General features: G+C 38.2%; 1 protein-coding gene across 1 annotated transcript; it reads right to left on the bottom strand.

Annotated features, from left to right (window-relative positions):
• Nucleotides 1-1,508: 1,508 nt before the first annotated feature.
• Nucleotides 1,509-19,451, bottom strand: lck (LCK proto-oncogene, Src family tyrosine kinase). The gene is made up of 13 exons (XM_008399588.2): nucleotides 19,237-19,451; nucleotides 17,799-17,908; nucleotides 17,238-17,298; nucleotides 15,593-15,683; nucleotides 13,837-13,935; nucleotides 13,599-13,702; nucleotides 12,056-12,205; nucleotides 11,822-11,974; nucleotides 9,303-9,482; nucleotides 6,438-6,514; nucleotides 3,369-3,522; nucleotides 3,112-3,243; nucleotides 1,509-2,300 (listed from the first exon to the last, which is right to left on the bottom strand). The coding sequence occupies exons 2-13, from the start codon at nucleotides 17,901-17,903 to the stop codon at nucleotides 2,104-2,106; spliced, it is 1,503 nt and encodes a 500-aa protein (XP_008397810.1). The 5' UTR covers nucleotides 17,904-17,908; nucleotides 19,237-19,451; the 3' UTR covers nucleotides 1,509-2,103.
• Nucleotides 19,452-20,829: the final 1,378 nt, after the last annotated feature.

Raw genomic sequence — 20,829 nt, 5'->3', positions numbered from 1 at the left:
CCACTTGCATCTAACAGATAGCATTGCATCTTGTACTGTTTGCATTTCTTAACCTAAAAAAAGTTGAGGTATGCTAGGCACATATCAGAGTCCTGGGAGAAGCTCTGATTACAACCCACAAAGAAATATTTGTGGGTTCTGTGCAATGCTCTTACACCTCATAATCTAGTACATAATTTGCCACTTTCAGGCAAAGTAGCAAAATATGTCAAGTCATAGATCATTTTAGTACACTCAAAATTGCTGCTTTTTCTGTAATTTTTTAAATAGTTACTTTTGATCACTGTAAGCATGTCTTTCCTGCAAACTTGATGCAATTACTTATTTACTCAAATTATGTTTCTCCATCTGATGACATCATTAGTTACTCAGTATTTAAGTAGCCTTTTATACAAAATACATTTTTATTTCTGCTTGAGTCATTTAGTGGATTACTACTTTTTATTGAGTAAAAATATATTGAAGTAGTTTGACTCTTAACTTGATTACAATTTCTGGGTTCTTTGCTTAACAATTTTGTCTCATAAAAACCACTTTACCTCTGCCTTTTTACCTAATTTCAATTACTCTTCCTCTTTTGACGTAGCTTGTACATCGAGTAAAACTATTTAAGGGTCTTTTTTAATCAAAGCTCATTATTATATTGATCAAAATTACATCTGAAGGTAAAAGGGGGAAGTTTCAAAGCCTGAGAAGCTTCACAAAACAGATAGCATCAATAGGAAAACGCTTCTGACTTAGAAAATAAAAAATTTTCTCTCAATTCTGGCAACAAGAAAATAGAAAAATGTGCTACTCTTAACTTATCCTAATTCTTTCTTAATTAACAGGACAAATCTATCTCAATATGCAATGAAAAAAATGATGTGCCTTTCTAAGCAGCGTAGGTACAGTATATGTTTGGGTTGAAAACGTTATTTTGTACATTGAGCTCTACATTTTTTACAATCTGTCACCATATTCATCCATCCATCCATCCATTTTCTTGCACCCTTTTTCCCTCGGTGGGGTCGGGAGGGGTGCTGGTGCCCATCTCCGGCCAACATTTCGGGCGAGAGGCAGGGTACACCCTGGACAGGTCGCCAGTCTGTCGCAGGGCAACACAGAGACACACAACCATGCACACACACACTCACACTCACACCTAGGGGCAATTTAGAGAGACCAATTAACCTGACAGTCATGTTTTTGGATTGTGGGAGGAAACCGGAGTACCCGGAGAAAACCCACGCATGCACAGGGAGGACATGCAAACTCCATGCAGAAGGACCCCAGGCTGGGAATCGAACCCAGAACCTTCTTGCTGCAAGGCAACAGCTCTACCAACTGCGCCACTGTGCAGCCCTCACCATATTAAAGTACACTTTATTTATTTATGTATTTATTAAATATGTATCTTGCCTGAGTTTACTCAAAGCTTGCTGTCAATGGGTTGTTGGTACTATAAAAGGTAACAGACATAAATATGTCAATTTTGGCTGAAAAAAGAAACAGAAAACAAATGAAGATGTATTTACAGGAACTTTAAAACAGTATCTGATGCTCACTAATCATCACACTTACAGAAATACTTCTTTTCCTATTTATACATTAGACATTCATTCTCTATAATAATAATAATAAAAAAACATCCATATTGTACCTTTTTTATAGTCAATATGCTTCACAACAATATTCTTCTCAACTGGCTTATTTTATGCAACAATACACAGCATTCACAAGAAGTTTGTTACCGTAAATAAAACTGTTATACATACTGTGGAGGTAAAATTAAACTGAAGCAGTTATTTACATGTCACTGTAAAAGCACCAGGAGTGCAGCTGTTTATTCAGCCCAGTACTGAGTCTCCCGTTTACTTAGTCACGATTGATCATCAGCAGGATCATCACCATCCTCTCCCCGGCTCGCACATTTCCATCAGAGATCATGGCAAATGTTTTCCAGGTTAGTTTGATGCAGAAACAAAGCACCACTATGTCGATCGTCCCAGCTCCTACTCTTTAGCAAACAGTTAAAAATCCAGCATTGGCTGTCAGCGGTCACGCTGTTAGTTTGATTATACATGCATGTGTCTCTGTATGTCTTTTTTCTGCCCATTGCAGCTACTCTTGGTACTGCCTCTCTGTTGCAGTGAAGAAATCTTCCAGGAGGTGCTTCAGGAAGTCGAACGTGGGTCTGTCCTCTGGTCTCTCCCTCCAACACTCCTTCATGATGTCATAAAGCTCCTCAGGGCAGTTTTCTGGCGCCGGCATCCTGTATCCACGCTCCAAGTTCTGGATCACTTCTGGGTTGGACATACCTGAACAGGAAATTAAATTATGATCAGTTGAAAAAATAATAATAATAATAATAAAAAAAAAAAAAAAAATAGTAATTTGTTGATTTCCACCTGACGACATGTAAATTTGTCCTCTGTAGTGCACATTTGCCACTACTATATACCATTTAGTTAACTCATTTCAGTCGACAGAGAACATTTTTCTAGATATCTCATTCTTGATTGTTTCTAAGGTCGAAATTAGTTATTTCATCTTAGGATGACAGCTGGGTCTTTCTTCAGACTCTAGAAAAAATTGGGACTCTAGCAAAATTGTGACACGTCTAAATAACTTGTAAAGTTGTTGTTTTTTGTAAAGACTCCAAAGGCTTTACAAAACTTTGTAAATCTACAATTCAAAACTTAGCTCAAAGAGCGTCCAGTTAATCCAACGGTAAACAAATCACTTTATTCTGAAAACAAAAACTAGCAGCTGCAATGAATAATGACACTTAACAGCTAATAAGATTAAGAGGTTTAAAGCCTTCAACATCACTTAAAGTATTTAAGGAGATTAATGTTTAGTTACACCTAAAACACAGCAAATTGTTGTTACATAATGGTTCAACTCCAATGGTTCAAGTAAATTATTAGTGCCAAAAATGAATATGAAATGAAGGCCTGAACTCAATACATAAATAACTGTTGTTATTTTCTATGTGAGTCAGTTGTCATCCTCTGGGTTAGTCTCTTTTGTGTACTGTTCCTTTTTGTCATTGCCGAGAACACACCATGTCAAAAAACACATAAATAAAAAATCAAAAAATTAAGTGTGCTTGGTAGGATTACCTACCTGGGTAAGGAATACGCCCGTATGTCACTATTTCTGTGAGAAGAATCCCAAATGACCACACATCAGATTTTATGGAGAAAGTGCCGTAGTTTATAGCTTCTGGAGCGGTCCATTTAATGGGGAACTTTGCACCTGTTAATACATTTAAAAATATAAACATATATTATGAAAAAAGTAAACACGTTCACAAAACAACAGTAATTTCGAGCAAGTCTTTAATAACGTTAAACGATAAGTCTTGAGGGTCCTCCTCCTACCTTCTCTGGCTGTGTATTCATTGTCCTCTATCAATCTTGCGAGGCCAAAATCTGCGATTTTACAGATGAGTTCATGGGAAACTAAAATGTTGGCAGCCCGCAGGTCTCGATGAATGTAATTCTTTCGCTCGATGAACGCCATGCCGTCAGCCACCTGCAGAGGGCAGCACATCATTTACACGTGCCCTTAGAGAGCGTCTTTGTCCGTGTTGAAGTGTGAAATAAATGTCTGTGAAGGATCTGTGTTTATGTTGGCACTCCAGCAGGACAGATGCACCAAAACCAGGGAGTTTACCACTTCCCCTGGTCACTTGCTTTCACCCTTTTACCTTTTTTTTGTGCTCTGACGTACTCCACCCAGGTGCAAAGCCGCGCAACTTACGCAACTCAATCTTACGGGAAAAAAAGCTGCAGCCCTACTTTAGACCTAACTATTCAGTGACTGAGTTTCTGTTTCAGTCATAGACTACATGACTCATTATTAAACATAGGACGCTGATGACATCTGACTCTACACTCGATGACAGGATATTCTTGCATGAGGTGTCTCAATTAAAATTTTTACAATTCCAAAGACCTCACCTCCTACAGTTTCTGAACAACTGGACCATTTTCTGCCTATCAGTCGAGGCTTTAAACTGTGAGGATTTGTTTTGAGGAAAGGTGTGCATCACAGAAGCTGCAATGTGTCACATAGGTGTCAGGGCAGGCAGTGTTTTTCTCAGAAACCTGAGATGTACACCTCATACTGAACTCACGTTTGGGTGAATTAAACTGGGTTATTCTAGAAGGCGAAGGAAAATGGTAAAAGTTTGTATAATTGTTTGTAATCTGAAAAATGGGGTGTGTATTTATATCCATCCAATGTGACACTTCTAAATAAAACCCAGAGCAACAAAAGGTCTGCAGAAGTTCCCTCCCTAATTTAGAAAATTTATCTGAACTGTCCAACTACAAACATACTGAGACATGACCATCCACCTAATCTGACAGGCGCCATGCAAGGAGAGTATCAATCAGAGAAGACGCCACAAGGCCTGTGGTAACTCTGGAGGTGCTGCAGAGATCTGATGCTCAGGTGGGGGGGATCTTTTGACATGACAACTTTTAGTGTGGTATAAATCTGGCCCATAAGAGAATCCATCAAGAAAAATCAATATGGAAAGATCACCATAGATGTTCTGCGGTCCGTTTGTCAGAGATAGCAAACATGTGGAAAATGGTGCTTCGGTAAGACAAGACTGAAATTGATTTTGGTAAATACGCAAACGACATGCAGCACAAAATTGACACTTCACACCACACCGAATATACCATCCATACAGTGAAACCTGGTGGCAGCAGCATTGTGCTGCGGGAATGCTTTCCTTAAGGGGGAGGAAGAATATGGATGGAGGTAAATACAGTACCAATCTTTTCAATAAAAACAGGAATCTTATTGTTTTTATTTAAAGTAGCATGGATTTTTCTATGTTAGATATATCCAGGATAGATATCAACTTTCCAGGATAGCCTTAAACATAGAGCCAGACAGAGGACAAATCTAAATCAATTTTAGAATCTGTGGCACGACATGAAAATTGACGTTCACAGCGTGTACGCATTTAATCAGACAGACTTTCAGCAGTTTTGGAAACAAGAATGGGCAAAAACTTCAGTTTTTAAACGTACAAATCTGACAGACACATATCCCATCAGAAAGGAGATGCTGCAACGTATTGACTCATGGGGACTGAAAACAAAGGCACACCACATTTTTCAGATTTTCATCTATAAAACAATCTAAAATTATGTCGGCTTTCATTTTCTCTTCATATTTATGAAGTTATTTGGTGGGGAGGGGTCTATCACACAAAAATGTTTTGAAATTTGAGGTCATAATGAAAGAAATTGAAGGGGTATTATGCTATCGTAATATCCACTTCAGACCTGTTAGCATCTAGCTGCCCTTTGTTGATAACTAACAAGACTTCAGTCAGTTTTTTTTACATGTTCCAAGATTATCTTCTTTATACTATATACTTTTGCACATTACTAAAAGAAAATGTCAGATTCTTGCCAAAATAACACTTAACCATCCACCACCGCATGATGCCGAGAAGCCATGTTACCACAAAATGTTGTCGGCGTATGATGGCTTGGCATGAAAGCATTGTTCGCTGTAAAACCTTCACCACACCGCTCTTCATGAAGCGTAGATCTTTGCACCGAGTTCTGACACGTCTAAGAGTTTGCCTTCTTCAGATGAAGCCGTTTGCCGTGTAAGACTTTGAAACTTCAGGCTGTCTTTCTGTGGTTGACTTTGTCATTCCCACACCCACCATACCCCATAAAACTGAGGTTTTTCAAGGGCAAGTAACATTTTGAAATTCCTTAAGATTAATCCTGCATAAAAGAAAATACTTTTTGAATTGAACTTTTCTCTGATTTCTGTTTTAAATTGTTTCAGGTTAGAATAAAGTCTGGTTGGCAAAGGAAAAGAGCTTGACTAAACTCTGAAACTCATGAGCCTTCCCACACCTTGAAGCACACATCCTGTTCACATGTTGAGAGCTTACTACATCATAATATTATCACTTTAAATGCACTTCCTGTTTAACAATCTAGTTGAACATAAGATATCAGTAAGCTTAAAGAGATTCAGAGAAACTAATCTGCATCATAGTTTCGGGTTCTGTCATTGTGGAGTGATCTCCATATTTTAGCTTAGTTGCCAGCCTTGATAAATTAAAAGTGAGAGTACAAAATAAGTTGTAGTTTCAGCCGGTTTGTCCACTCCAAATCCTGTTTATTAGTGCGAAGAATGGTTTTATTTGTGTCACAGCGTCTAGACTTGTAATAACGATTACATGCACGCCTTTCTGCACGCATACCCACCCAAGTCTGCACATAGTATTACAAGATTAGCGTGGAATTCAAGCCTCATTAAGACAGTTGCTGATTTATTGCCCAGTAGGATCACGCTACGCGTGAGGAATTGGAAGTACAAACAAGAGGTAATCATGTAAATTAATTGGAAGGTTAAATTATTTTTCAAAGAAAAGAATGATAAAGGCAGACGTATCTCACCTGTGATGACATGTCTATCAGTGTGTTGGTGGGTAAATTGCTCCCCTCCTGTGTTTTCAGGTAGTCTACCAAGCTTCCTGCAAATGAAAATATTCAACAAATTTTTAAACTGAAGCTTGGACATACTGTTTCAAAATAGGATTATGACCACATTGTATATTGCATTTCAAATGAATAAATCATAATATGTTTGGAAATAACTAAGAGTTAACAAGGTGTGTACATTCAAACATTTCTGACAAACATCAGGACATTTCTCTGTGCCTTCAAAAATTATTAAAAAGGCAGATTTTAGCACTTTTCAAATATTTTCAGTAAAATGTAGGTTAAAAAAGGAAATATTTGCTTTTGATTCATTTTCTGTTTTGCTGAACAGGCCCATCCTCTTAACATCTCAGGCTTTAATATCTCTGCAAATCTAAAGTTCTGATAATTAAATTTTTTCATCTAATGAATCTAATGTGTGGGTTCTATAAACTAATCTTTAAAATTGAGTGTAGCAGGCATCTTAGGTGTGACATCCTACTTCTGGTGTCTTTGAGATAGTCACACATCCTGCTACTCTGTTTTTTCTTATGTCTAAAATGTGCTTTCCGCCATTTTTAAAAAGTATGAAATTTTAGAATATTTGGGGGCCTAGCAGTGATCTTAGCCTACAACATTTTTCATAAAGAGAAAATGGGAAATAAATGATCCTGTTTAGTGTTATGTTTTCTCTTGATCGAATCAGCCGGTCAAACGCAGCTCATTCAAAAATGTATGTACGCAGAAATCTGGTATTGTCAAACTCCTGATAGAATCGAACAGGAAGTGAATTTATTTTGAAGAATTGTGCAAACTCAAAGAGCTATTTGACACCTTTTGAGCATTGTCTTCAAAATATCACTATGTAGTGTTGTATATAGTCATGTTGCTGTTTTTATTTTTATTTCCTATGACTTGGACCTGCTATCATATCACTGTCACCCAATTACTTGCGAATCTCACATCCTCTTCAAAGTAAAACTTGTTGATAACTTTCAAAACAGTTTGAACATTTTTAGGGCATTTTTCCATTTTATTTTGTCAATGTGTTAGTGATATAGTTAATACTATTACTCTGAAAAAGTAGTTCTCATTAATGGAGAATAACCATGAGAGTGCTTCAATGTAATCTCTTTAATGTTTGAGTGGAATTACCTATGAACAATGCTTAAAAGCTTTTACATCGTAACACTGAGATCTCAAGAAGAGGAATAAAAATGTAAAAAATGTTAACTTCATGTCAAAGACGAAAATGTAAAACGATAAAAATAATATGCTGCATTTGGATGACAAATGACATTTTGGAATTTATTATTCCTCACGGAAATAAATAAATAGCACAGGACCGGAATAACAGCAGAAATCAACAGAAACAACATTTCAAGGAAGTGTGGTGTAATCTGTCAAGTTGATGTGCATTTTCTGATAACTAACACAGAACAATATCTCCGTTTGAAGGTCGGCTGAATAAGACCAAAGGAAATACTTTTGAGAAGAATGACTGTGCCTGGAAAGAAGAGACATTTACTCCTCTGCTTGAGTCTGGAAGGCTGCTTTTGAAGTTTAAAAGCGAGAGCAACCCTCTTTATCAAGGCCACAAAGGGCAGCCGGAATGACGCGCCTGGTATTTTTCCTTCCTTATTGTGCTCAATAATGCAAAAAAAATACGGGACAAACTGTATAAAGATGGGAACCTCGACGGCAGAGGAGACAATTGTCCACACATGGCTCCCGGACAAAGAGCTGGCCTTATGTGGAAACACTGCTGCTGGTTTACAAATGATAACACAAAGGCACTCCTTTCACTTCAGCTCTGAGGCTGTTGTGTTTGTGAAAGCATCTCTCAGTGCATTTTGGCGCCGTCACTCACAACAAAAAGAATCACAAAGACTTTCGAGGTTAAGGGGAAAAAGATCCGCGATTGCTATCATCTGAATGCAGATTCTGGTCATGTGAAACCAGCAGACTGCTGTCATGCCCTTATTTTATCTGTCTTTGGAGCTCATGGTTAGCTTAAATGAGATATCTGATATGAGGAGGAAAAGAAGGAAGGCCCACAGACAGGATGCTGATCACACGCCTGCCGTGAAATCTACTGCCGGATTGTTTATGGCACCAGCGTGCATGATGAAAACCTCTCACGTCAGAAACTTCCCCTCCGCATGTAAACACAATTAACCTTCCAGGACAGGTCCGGAAAAGAAGACGGGAAAGTTCATGTTTGCTTGGAAACATTTTAACACCTTAGCAGTGAACACAAGCGAGCCTAATGAGGAGAAACTAAAAATAGCCAGCATAAACAAGCTGGAGCTCCTGCACTCCAGCTTCATGCTCAATCGCTGGTGATGAATGCACTTTACCTTTCCAGTATGTCTGACCTCATGCACAAACAAGATATTCTAAAAAGAACAGATCCACTGACGTTAAGTTGATTCAACAGACTCGCTGGAGTGAAGTATTTATGTGAAAACATTGTGACTCATTAAAGGGCTGAAGCTTCCAGTCCTGCCTGGTCTTTTGTTCAAACATGTGTTCCCACCCTGAGTCCGATAACAGATCAACATGTTTAATCCTGAACATCTCTGACACCGGGCTAATGCCACTCCTTTGTCTTCGTTCCTAGATCCTAGATCACTCTTTCTAACTCTGTCTTTATGGTAACGAGGCAGGAGATTAAGAAGATGATTAATTCAGACAGGCTGAAACATATTTTAGTTGACTAAACCTTCTTGGAAGGAGCTTGCATGACTATCCGAGTACTTATTTTCTATTCATCTTTAATATAAAAACACTCCAAAGGAAGGTTAATCTCCTGTCGTAATGCTATTTGAGAGGACTTACCATTTTCCATGTACTCTGTGACAATATATATAGGCTCCTGGGTAACAACGGCGAAGAGACGGACAAGACGAGGGTGCTGCAGGTTCTTCATCATGTTGGCTTCTGCCATGAAGGCCTCCACTGACATGGTGCCCATTTTCAGATTCTTTATTGCCACATTCCTGTCGTTGTTGTAGACACCTGGAAAAGGACATCAAGATATGAACAGATGTATTAAAAAAAAACAACCTAAAACCTAAGATTTCTATACAGGTACCTATATAGAATTGTCCCTTTAATTTTACTACAAAACAAATTCTAACAAAATGTAATGAGATCGGTTAATGTGGCTAGGTCTACGACAAGACATGGGTCAACATCAAGGTATAACGTTTTTACATAGTGAAAGTTTCAAAATCTCAAAAAATAGTCATCTTCTCTCTTGTAAGGGTTAAAGTTCTTGTAATGAGAGGATGGTAAACTAGCCCTCCCCCCTCTACGAGTCCCATTCAACTGCGCCCCTACTCCACTTGTTGCTGTTGGCTCAATGAAACCTGCATAAACTTTCTCCTTTCTCACAAGGCTCATTTTCATTCATTAAAAAACTCCATGAGGACTACGTCTGTTAGCCAACCGACTACCTCCCAGCAACATTAGCACATAGCCAGATTTATTAACCAGCTAACATTATGTTGTCATTCTTGCATATTACGTAATATATAATATTATGCAAAGTAAGAAATAGAAAAAGATAACTTAATTTAGCAAATGTTTGGTCTATATTTTTGACTGTAGAAAATACAAAGCAAAACAAATGTTACTGATGACGTTATTACTTCTGCATACTCAATATGGCTGTGGTTTAGCAGCAGTAGTAGTAATTGCAAAGTTTCTCTTTTACAACAATAGCCATTTTTACATTATGGTATTAAAATTTTAAAAAGTGTAATTTTACAAGAAAATTATGATTTTAAAAATTAATTAATTAATTAATTATTAATAACAAATAAGTTGCTTTGGATGACAGTAATAATATAATACTTCATCAGTAATAATAATAATAATAATAATTTTCTATTATCCGCTGTGATTCACACACATGAAATTGATGTACTACTAAAAGCATTTACTCAGCCAGTGATGCCGGCTGTAAACCATCGCTTGGTTCAAATGTGTGCTGCTTTAAAAACAGCTTCACTTGACTCTCATGACGACAAGCTCTCACCAACATGTACTCAACCAAAGCCGTGACCATCCAGTTTGTTCTTTCTTTCACATAAAACACTTTCCCGCACGCCAAGCGTGAAGCGTATAGCGATGAGGGAACAAATCTTTATCCACTAGTGAAAGCATTCCTCTTTCGCTTTCTTCTTCTTTTGGTAATGCACTGATGGTTATCACGTACAGTGCCTTAGTACGCAATACTTACTGAACTTTTAGTACAAGGATTTCAACATTTTTTTTTTTTTTTTTACATAATCTGAAAAGTGTGGCATACATTTTTACAAATTTGCAGAACCACCATGTACTGAAAATGCAGTTGCAAATCTCTTGCTGTGTGTGTTTCTACCAGGATGCCTGATGCCTCTAGAGCAATGTGTGTATTTGTTGTTTTTTTTTTTTAGTAGCTCAAGCTCAGTCTGATTGGTCAATGAGAGTTTGTGAACATCAATTTTCAAGCTCTGCCAAAAAAGTTTAGTCAGATTCATGTTTAGGTCATTCTAACCGATGAATGTCCTCTGCTCTAAATCACATAGTAGTTCTGCCTTACGAATAAAAAAAAAATCGTAATTTTTCTTACACTTCAGAAATACGTATTACTGCGTGTTGATCTGTAACATAAAATCCCAATACGTTTTTTGTTTGACAAAATGTGCATAAGCTGAATCGAGGTACATAGTAGCTCTCATGTTTGCTGGCGTCAGTAAACATTTCATTTTGGATGGGGTGGACAGACAAAAAGCCCAGATTTCAAGCCGTACAATGATGCGGAAAAAAAAAAGTGGCAGTGAAATGAGGGCAAGTTCCATGGTTAGTAATGTTTAGCTTTTGTTCAGTGCTGTGTTTTGGAGGTTAAATGGTGCTGGCAAATGAGGACGGAAAATAGCGGGGAAATTATCCCTTCAATTGAATGATAATGAGGTTGTGGCCTAACCGATGTGCTCGTGATCAAAACGTTTAGCCCCTCTTGTTTAATTTAACGCTGCATAATCAGATCCAAAGTGTTGTTGGGAGACAAATCTTAAAGAGCCATGAACTCATCAAAAGGTTAGATAAGCGTATTTGGAGAAATGATGCACAACAGGGTCAATACCACACATCATTCTTTCGCTAAACAGCTCAAACAAGCCTACAATTAGGACTAAGCTGAAGGAAACTCTTCTGCACACACTGCAGAAAAACTCTGGCTCCTGGCAGGCACGCAGTCTCGCTCCCAACCAGACCAGGCATTTCACATCTGATGTATCTGCGCTACATTCTTTTTTTTTTTTTTTTCTGAGCACACAAGTTAAATCTCACGCAAAAGGAAAACAGCTCACCCATCCAGACTTCTCCGAACTGTCCAGCTCCGAGCCTGCGCTCCAGCTTCAGGGACTCTCGGGGGATCTCCCACTCGTCCTGCCACCAGGGTTTCTGCGGCGCCCTGGACTGACAGGGCTTCACCAGGACTGTGCACAAGCCATCTGATTCACCTGAAAAACAGCAACAAATACAGCTTTCCAACTCCTCAGTAATCAGGAATGTAGACTGGATCCCTCAGGAGGCACACATACGGGAGTAATGCTGGACGAGCTCCTTCAGGGAGCTGAAAGATATCTTGGTTGTGATGTAGAAGCCTCCGTCGTCCATGTTGCGGATCCTGTAGTGCTTCACGCCTTCCCCTGTGTTGTGGTCCAAATCGCGGACTGATAACGAATATGACCCTGGAGCAGCATTAAAAATGAATAGTGAGAAAGCTACAAAAACATGCTTTGACCAGAACAAGCAGAAGCAGTAGAATAACACACTTAGACAACGATGCCAGCAGGTTTAAACATTTAGTTTACTTTCAACATCATTTTTTTTTTGACTGGTGTGTAAAGACAGGTAAAAAAAACTTTCTAGACATTTTCTATAAAATTAATTTTACAAAAAAAAAAAGATTGTATTAATAAAGATTTTCAGTGTTCATTTCAACCCCAGGTGTTATTAAACATTTAGATCAGTGATTTCCATAAACGTGATCATTAAGTCCCAACAATATTTCCTGCAAATCTGATGAATCACCACGTACTTCTTGAAATGCGTCCCAAGAGGACAGACATTTAATGAGCCTAATTGAGCTAATTGGGATCAAACTCGAGCTAAAACATAAAATGTAGAACCAAAATCTGCTACAAAGTATTTGTTTACCACAGTAAACAATCAGATCAGCTAAAGCCAGATGATAATAGACCTCTTGTGATGTCATCGACCCAAATGTACTCAAAGCAGATTTAGAAGCTCGTTTTCTAAGAGATTAGGGGTCATCCTAAAATTGCTTGTTATGAAGTCAGTGTAAATTCCCAATTCAATACCTTGGTGTCAGTTCACATCTCTGAAAGGTGTTTTTAACCTGGGACAGAGTGCGAGTTGGTTTGTTTGTGGGTAACCCTACAAAACTGTGGCCAACCTACGTCCGTTTACATGAGACCAGTTTGTAGGCCACTCGTGAATCAAGTTATCTATAGATAAGCGTCCTTTCTCGTAGCTCTGTTTAAACCACCTCCAAGTTATTAGCATTTTTCTTCAGTTAGATTATCTCATGGTATTTTAATTTGATTGTGATTGTACAGCAATTTCGGAGAAAATGAGGGATGTGAAGGACAAAAAGGATGCACCAAAGACACAAGACCTGAGAGAAGCATGAGTCAAGTTTTTATCTATAATATCAGTTTGCAGCTCATGCTGTTGGCGCTAAGATGCTGATTTTTTTGTTTGTCTAGCTGTGTCGTATTTAATATTTTTACTAGGTTCATAAAAAAATCTAAACCAACAAGAAAATAGTTTTTTTTTTAACAAAAGCTGAATTAATATTATTTAATATCTGGTCAACTGAAAGCAAATTTGAAAAAATGAGGAGGTAAAAGGAAGTCTCAGGGGTAATTTGGGTCTTTAACAAGAAAGCAAAACTGAAATCAAATAAATAAACCCAATAAGCAAACAGGAAGTGGGGTATGAAAAATTCAGCCCCAGGGATGGGGAGAGTCTGAGTCATGCAACATGATTTGTTTCTCGATCTATTTATTAAGATCTCTGCTAATTTATGAAAAGAAGATTAAAACAAGAGCACTTCACCTTTGGAAGTCTCGCTTTCTCGAATCAGGAAGGAGCCCTGCGTGTTCCCTGGAGCCAGGAGGAGCCTCATAGCATCGTTTCGAGAGATGTTCCTGAAGAACCACCTGCAACACAAACGTACTTTGAGCTAACCACTTCCTCTCCCCCAGAGACCCGGCATGCATCACACGAGTTAAGATCGAGCCAGATGAGATGGTGCCGAGAGTCGTGACATTATGCTTCTTCCTCTGTGACGTACGATTCAGTCTCCACTGTGGTCATCGCGATGAAGTTGTGGGGAATGTAGCCCTGCTGGCCTGTGGTGAGCGACTCGGCCAGGTACCACTCCTCGTCGTCCCTGGAAGGCAGAACAGATGCTAGCTGTTAACAGCGCACAAGATTTGGTTGTTTTGAATTGAGCGGCAACAAACACTCTTAGTGAACTGCTATAGACTCGTGGATTTTTTGCAGCATTTATAATTGCAGAGTGAAAAGGACCACAACATGTTTTGCATGCAAAATATGATTTATGCACAGAAAAAGGCTCACTATTTGTTTTTAATCTTCCCCACTGTGAGCACAGCTTGTTTAAAGCCTTGCAGTAAAAAAATGTTTTGACAAAATCTAATATTAGTCAGGCTATTTCACATTAAACATGGCCCCCTTTATCAGACTCAGCACTTTCAAACACTTTCTTCAAATTCATTTACTTATTATCATCCAACCTTTCTAATAATTTTATATTTTACCACAAAATATATAAATCTACTCTCAGGTGTAACATTTTCAGATTTCGTTTCCGTCATTTCTTGTATTTTTTTCACCTATTACACGCCGCAGGCTGATTTTAACTTCATTACATCAAAAAAATGACTTTCAACGGTAGAAAGAATGGCCGAAATATTCTGTCATGTCTTAAAATTATTCTCTGTTTATGACAAAAATTGAGTTTGTTAGAAAAATAATGAACCGGTCTTTAACCAATCCCACTGAAACCTCTACAGTGAAACTGATTTGTGTCCTTGTATTGTTTTGCTGACAACATCAATTATTCAGATTAAGTGGCAGCTCGAAATCTAACTTTTTACCGCAAAAGTCAACTGAACGTTAGAACGTTGCAATAGCGAATGTATTACACTGTCAAATTCAGCAATAGATTTTGAATCGATTTTCTAAAACTCTTAAAGCACTCAAGTTGTTTCTTTAAGTTATCAAACATCAAGTGATCAAAAATATTCTTCTGTGCTATATGAATTTTGAAATCACTCAACACTAAATAAGAACTGTTTACTCTGGGAATGCGTAATAAGTAGAAAAATAATTAACAATAAACTAAAAATTGAGAATTTTTACACTATTTTTTGCAATTTACAAGACAAATTCTCAAGATTTAAAAGTCACTTCTGCGATGTTCAGAACTTCACACGAGAGGAAGTCTTTCATAAACCAGAAAGCATACATATGCAAATCTTAAGGGCAATTATCTGCGTTTATACATGTCTTATGCTCGTTCAAAGAAAGCAACTTGTTTTTAATTATGTAAATATACAAAGAATCTGCAACAGATGTGACTTTTCATTGCTTTTCTTGACTGCTATTTTGCCCATGAGAGTTTGGGTGTCTTCTTTGAGCTTTGTATTCGAAGCACATTTTTAAAACCATTTTTTGCATCTATTAAACTTTCTACATTTTAGGGTGACTGGAAACTTTGGCTGAGCTCATGTTTTCACAGCATCCTTGCTCGGGAAACACACCGGAAACATGTTGAGTTCACTATCTGTTCTCAGAACCACAATGACACCAAAACCAACAGCAGGAGACTTTTATATGTCATTTATATGACTTTTGGTGTCACAAGTTGTTAAATATTCTTCAAATCAAATTTTTGTCACATCCATCTACACTGAGTTTTGTTCTCAGGGGGGGAGATTGTAGCTTTAACTGCATTGTTGTTTGGCGTTGGATGCATTTTTCCACTTGCGAGTTTTGTCTGTATGGATTTAAAAGCAGCTCACTTGTTGATGATCTTGAGTTTGTCTCCTTTATCAAAGCCCAGGTCTCCTTCATGTTTGGGGTCATAGCTGTAAATGGCCACCCCGATGTTATCTGCAAGAAAAAGCATTCATAGTTTTAGTCCTATGGCCAGTGTTCAGAGCACTGCACATCTTTGAACGGTTCTCTGATTGGTTTTCTACAAACACAGCAGTGATGGCAAAGCTGAATCTCAGCCTCCTTGACCCATGAAGCATAACAGTTCTGTCATGAAATGTCTTAAAAGTATCACGGTTTCCTTTTGGAACAGAATTTTTAAGGTACGACGTATTTTGGACCAGTTAGAAATATATTTGGTTCTTCGCTATGTTTAAACATATTTTAGAGGAAGGCAGTTCTTGTTTTTTTGGAAATTTTCTCTGATGACCCGGCTCCTATACTCTTTTATTAAGCATGTCATCAATATAAATACATAAATAGAAAATATTTATTTTACAACTAAACAAATTAAAATACACATCTTTAGTAACAAAATGAAGTTTATTGTTTCACGTTCTGGTAAATGCAAAAACCGAAGCACTGAAGTTGAGTTCAATAATTCAGATAATCAATATTTTAAAACTAAAAAGAATATATAGCTAAATTCAACTTTTTTATATATGAAGTACATGACAAAATGTTTATATTTTCTATCAAAGGATATATTTGGAAAAATAATTTACACCTTATGCCCAAGTAGGCTGGACCATTGTGATGACCATCCTCGCTGGATTTTCAAAATTCATTATGTACACACCACAGTTATGCAAAACATTGTTGGCTACATTCTCAAAGGTGCGAAGAAGACAAAATTTAGTATGACTACTATTTTATTAAGGGTCCAGTTTTCAGACTCTTGTACTGGTTGCTTGTTATAAGTTTCAAGTTTTAAACCTATTTACTTGCGGAGGAGCCACTAGATTGCCTCGTTCTTCAGTATACAGGAGATACGTTGACTTTTGTATTAACCGGATCACTCCGGTCCAAAAGCAACAATAACTTAGTTATTACGTATAGAATTGCATTTAGTTGTCCCCAAAATGGGGCAAATAATTGGGGAAATGCAGGAGGCTGACATGGGACATGTGGAATACGAGACGTCGGAAGGATGCATAAGGTAAAATAAATTCTCTTCATAAAATGTTTGAAACTTTGCATATATTTGTTTGCCAATACTTGGACTGACTGAAATAAAGTACATTTGACTTGTAAACTACATTTCATTTCAAACTTAAATCCCCAGGAAGTTGAATATTTCCAAGCGTCAACATGGTAATCGAGCAGTCGGCTAGATCCGTAGCTTTCATTTTAAAGAAAACGGAGAAAGGAAACTTGCGTGGACAGAACAAGGTTGGAGGAAAGTGGAAAATGCCGAGTAAACAGATTCTGAAATGAGAATAATAATCAGAACCATCGTCCTTTCAGAATGAGAACAGTACTAGACAGGACGAAAAAGCATGTTCAACAAACTCATTGAACGTTATGTTTGCAGTGTTTCCCCCCTATCAGACGAATAAATTGATACATTTAATTAAACATGCAAAGAGTTGTTTAACTTAACTTTTTCAAACACAAATAACACAAGAGAAGCTTTAATATGCTGCAAAGAGACAAAGTCAGGAGACATACCTGGTAAAGGTGACATCGGGGGCGTATACTGTGATGGATATGGAATCACCTGATCTGTGTACTGAAGGGACAAAGAAATAAGAGACATTATTGGACAAACAAAGAAAACAATGTAAAACTTAAGCAGACACTTGTATGTTTCTGGTTTGGGTAACCAGCTCTTAGCGGTAATTGTCATCCGTTTTATTTGTTTTTTGTGTTTTTTTTTCTCTGCAAACCAAACGTCTCTGTGTTGTGTCACACGCAGGTGGTTTCCTCCTTAACTCCTAATCTAATGGGACATCTCAGTCACAGCGAGGAAAGAAAAACACTGAGGGAATATTTGTGCTCCTGCTTAATCACACGCACAAAAGACAGCTTCCCTTGCAGTTATGTAAGTTATTCAACTCTGTTGTACCGAAGCGGATTGAAACACATTGTACTGTATCATGTTTACTCAAACGGACTGAATGGTGGGAGCCCATGTAAAGTGAACACCTCCTGGCTTCAGTTCGCGTGCGGTCATTCAAATTCAGCCATTTGTGCATTTTAAGAGCAAACATGACCTCTGCGTCCACTTACTGGATTGCAGGCCTGGGGAGGAATTGGACAGTTGCAGTGTTCGCAAATTTCGTCCAAGTTCTCCATCCACTCGCTGTCTGAGTCCGAACTGCAGGCGCATCCCATCTTTTCTGAAATTTCAAACGGACACGTTACTTCTTCAGAGAAATATTTATGCTCACTAAACAATTACTAATGCTTCATTGTTCAAAAAATAAACATAGCAATTACAACATATTATTAGTATTATTGTTATTGCAACTAAGAAGGCTCCACTATCCGAAATCGTACGTTTTTAGGACAACTCTGGCCGGTAAGAGGAAATGTTTTGACACAAAATGGAGGATGACAGCGTTGAACGCTGAAACTTTTGCGCTTTTGACTCGTTTAAACACATGCTAGTTCGGAGCCCTCCAAATCCCTTCAAAAAACAATTTTCCTCAAGGCTCTAATGGGTTTTCTTTTAGAAACTCGCAGCAATGTTAATCTCGCATAATCTGTCGCCCGCATGTGCTACGTCTCCTATTTTCACACTAATGCGCCGAATAAACCAGCTTTCTCAAGCCCGCTCTACTCCCGTATTTGGCCGCTCATGGAAAAAGGGTCAGCGGACTAATCACAGCCGACGTCTGTCCCAGAGGCTTAAAGCCGTGAGAAATCTGCAAAGGTCTAAATAACAACCCACCATTTGCAGCAAAGAGGTCCTTAGGATGAATCACAAGGGGGGTCACCACCATCTGAAGGCGTTCTTTTATTATCAGCTCTCCTAGGCTTTCTGGCCCACACTTGGGGAGTCACACAAGTCAGTATTTTCCACTGAGGGGGCTACCCTCTGTCTTTTTTTTTTTTTTTTCTTATCATTACAAGCAGCTGAAGGCCTTTTCCAAACAAACTGCTGAATGTTAACAGGATATAGCAGATATGAACACAACAAGCATCCAAGATCTCCATGTCGAGGACTTTCAAATCAACTTTTGTAACATTAAGAGCCAAACTGAGACCGGAGGTTCGTTTTATGCTACCTTTGTTCAAATGATCTCTAAAATAAAATACCTTTAATTCAGTTGAGAAGTTTATTTTTCTGTTTAACAGAAAAAGCACGTTTGGTGGTTTACTACATAGAAAATGGACAGATAAATAAAGACTACACGGTAGAAAGGTTTTTATATTGATAATTTAGAGCAATACTTGTGTGTGATGATGTCATCAGCCTTTCTGAAACTTCTGCTTTAGCCTTATAATAGAGTAAATAGACAGAAATAAGAGACGGAACACAGCTACTTGGATAAAATAATTTCTTATGTCATTTTCCAGTTGGCTAAAGATTAAATATATATATATTTTTTAAAAACAAAGCAAGTACATATTTATGTCAATTTTACGCAGTCTTTGCTGGTAACAGCATGTTTAATTAAACTCAAACTTTGAAGGTTGACACCATCACAAGTCTTTTACTCACCTGTTAAATTAATTGAATCTATCCTCAAACGTCCAATAATGTCAGATTTCAGATGCCGCCATCAAGATTCCCTTTGTTCAGACCTGAATTTATTCTGCCGAGCTATATGTCGAGAGAGCAACTTTTTTACACACCAAGAGCTTGGGTGTGAAGATGTCATCATCCGCCTCTCTTATTATAACTAAGCCTGCAAACAGACTTGATGCGGTGTCTCGTACACACACGCACACACACACACACACACACACACACACACACACACGCATACACACACACACACACACACACATATGGAGGAGCGACCCAGAGAGTTTCCTGTCGTTGAAACTTTGAGGGTTGCTCTGCAGTCTTTTTAACAGGTGCTGAACGTGCAGCTGTGTGAAAGCAAAGGGGAACGTTATGGGCTCTAAGACGAAAAAAAAAAGGGGGTCAGGACAACGCATTTATCCAGAAAATGAGAATGTTCCAATACAGTTAGAACAGGAGGGCTTTGTAGGATGGTGGTGACGCCACGCTTGTGTATTTTTGTCTTGGTTCTCACCATGTGATGATGTGGGAGTCGCTGGCCTTCGCAAGGTGCCCCACCAGCATGCAGCTGACACGGTAATCCCTGATTGATCAACGCAAACAAAAATTTTAAATCACACAAGACCTTAATGAAACAGATCACATTTGCCCCCAAAGTGATACCACATTAGCATATTTGCAGCAGCTGCGCTTCCTCTGTTGTGGGTTAAAACTCTTTCTGGTTTAGTATCACGAACACATGACTGCAAAAATATGGTTTCTCATTTAATGTCAATTAAAAAAAATAGCTTTGCCCTGACTTTTTATTTATTTATTTATTTTAATCTGAAGTCCAATCGAATCAAACTTGGCAAAACTGATTTTATGTATCACATCACCAAAACATCACTTTCCTTTAAAATAAAAATAAAAATAAAATAAACTTTGCATAACATGGATTTGTGAGGTCTCTCTCTCTCTGCCCCTGCATCTACACTTCTGAACACCTCAGGCTGCAGGCCACATTTCTTCTCTTGTGGTGAACGGATGCTGCTGTAGAGCTTGCACCGGCAGGAAGTCAGTCCAAGCATCACAGATAGTGCACAGAAATATGTGCTCTGAAGACTGCCACAGCTTAGATTGAGTCTCGCTCGCGACCAAAACCACCCGAATTCTCTCCTTTTTTTCCGTTAGAGTGAAATTCTGCAAAAACGTACTGAGGGTGTTTAAGTTTCCCACATCATGATACACTCCAGAGACATTCTGGTAGTTGTTTTGACTAAAACATCTAATATATATGTGTAAACAATAGCAGAAATCCTCAAATCGGAGGGCTCGGCCAGCTCAGGGTGTTCCTGCTCCACATTTGTCACTGCTTCCAAACGTGGTTGGAAATCACATTCTGTTACGCAATCAAACTTAGATGCTATCGACGCACAAAAAGTTTTCCAATCCTCCTACAGCCCGCTTTGTGATGCAGGTGCAGTCTTCTTTCATGCTGCCGATGCTTACTACTCGCACACACCGTATCAGCTTGAGCTGAGAGCCATGCATGCTTTATTTACTCCATGATATCAGCTTTAAAGG

This window comes from Poecilia reticulata, chromosome 22, assembly GCF_904066995.2.
Source record: "Poecilia reticulata chromosome 22, P_reticulata-male-v2, whole genome shotgun sequence".
In the NCBI taxonomy this organism is placed as follows: Eukaryota; Metazoa; Chordata; class Actinopteri; order Cyprinodontiformes; family Poeciliidae; genus Poecilia; species Poecilia reticulata.
The sequence above is the reverse complement of the archived record's forward strand: the minus strand, read 5'-3'. Positions and strand labels throughout refer to the sequence as shown.

What these genes read in the sequence shown, in the direction of transcription:
- lck (XM_008399588.2), bottom strand. Translation starts at nt 17,903, where the DNA reads ATGGGATGCGCCTGCAGTTCGGACTCAGACAGCGAGTGGATGGAGAAC. An exon ending in ACCACAGTGGAGACTGAATC is followed by an intron (nt 13,703 to 13,836) that starts GTACGTCACAGA and finishes TTTGTGTTGCAG; the next exon opens with GTGGTTCTTCAGGAACATCT. An exon ending in AGAAAGCGAGACTTCCAAAG is followed by an intron (nt 12,206 to 13,598) that starts GTGAAGTGCTCT and finishes ATGCTGCTCCAG; the next exon opens with GGTCATATTCGTTATCAGTC.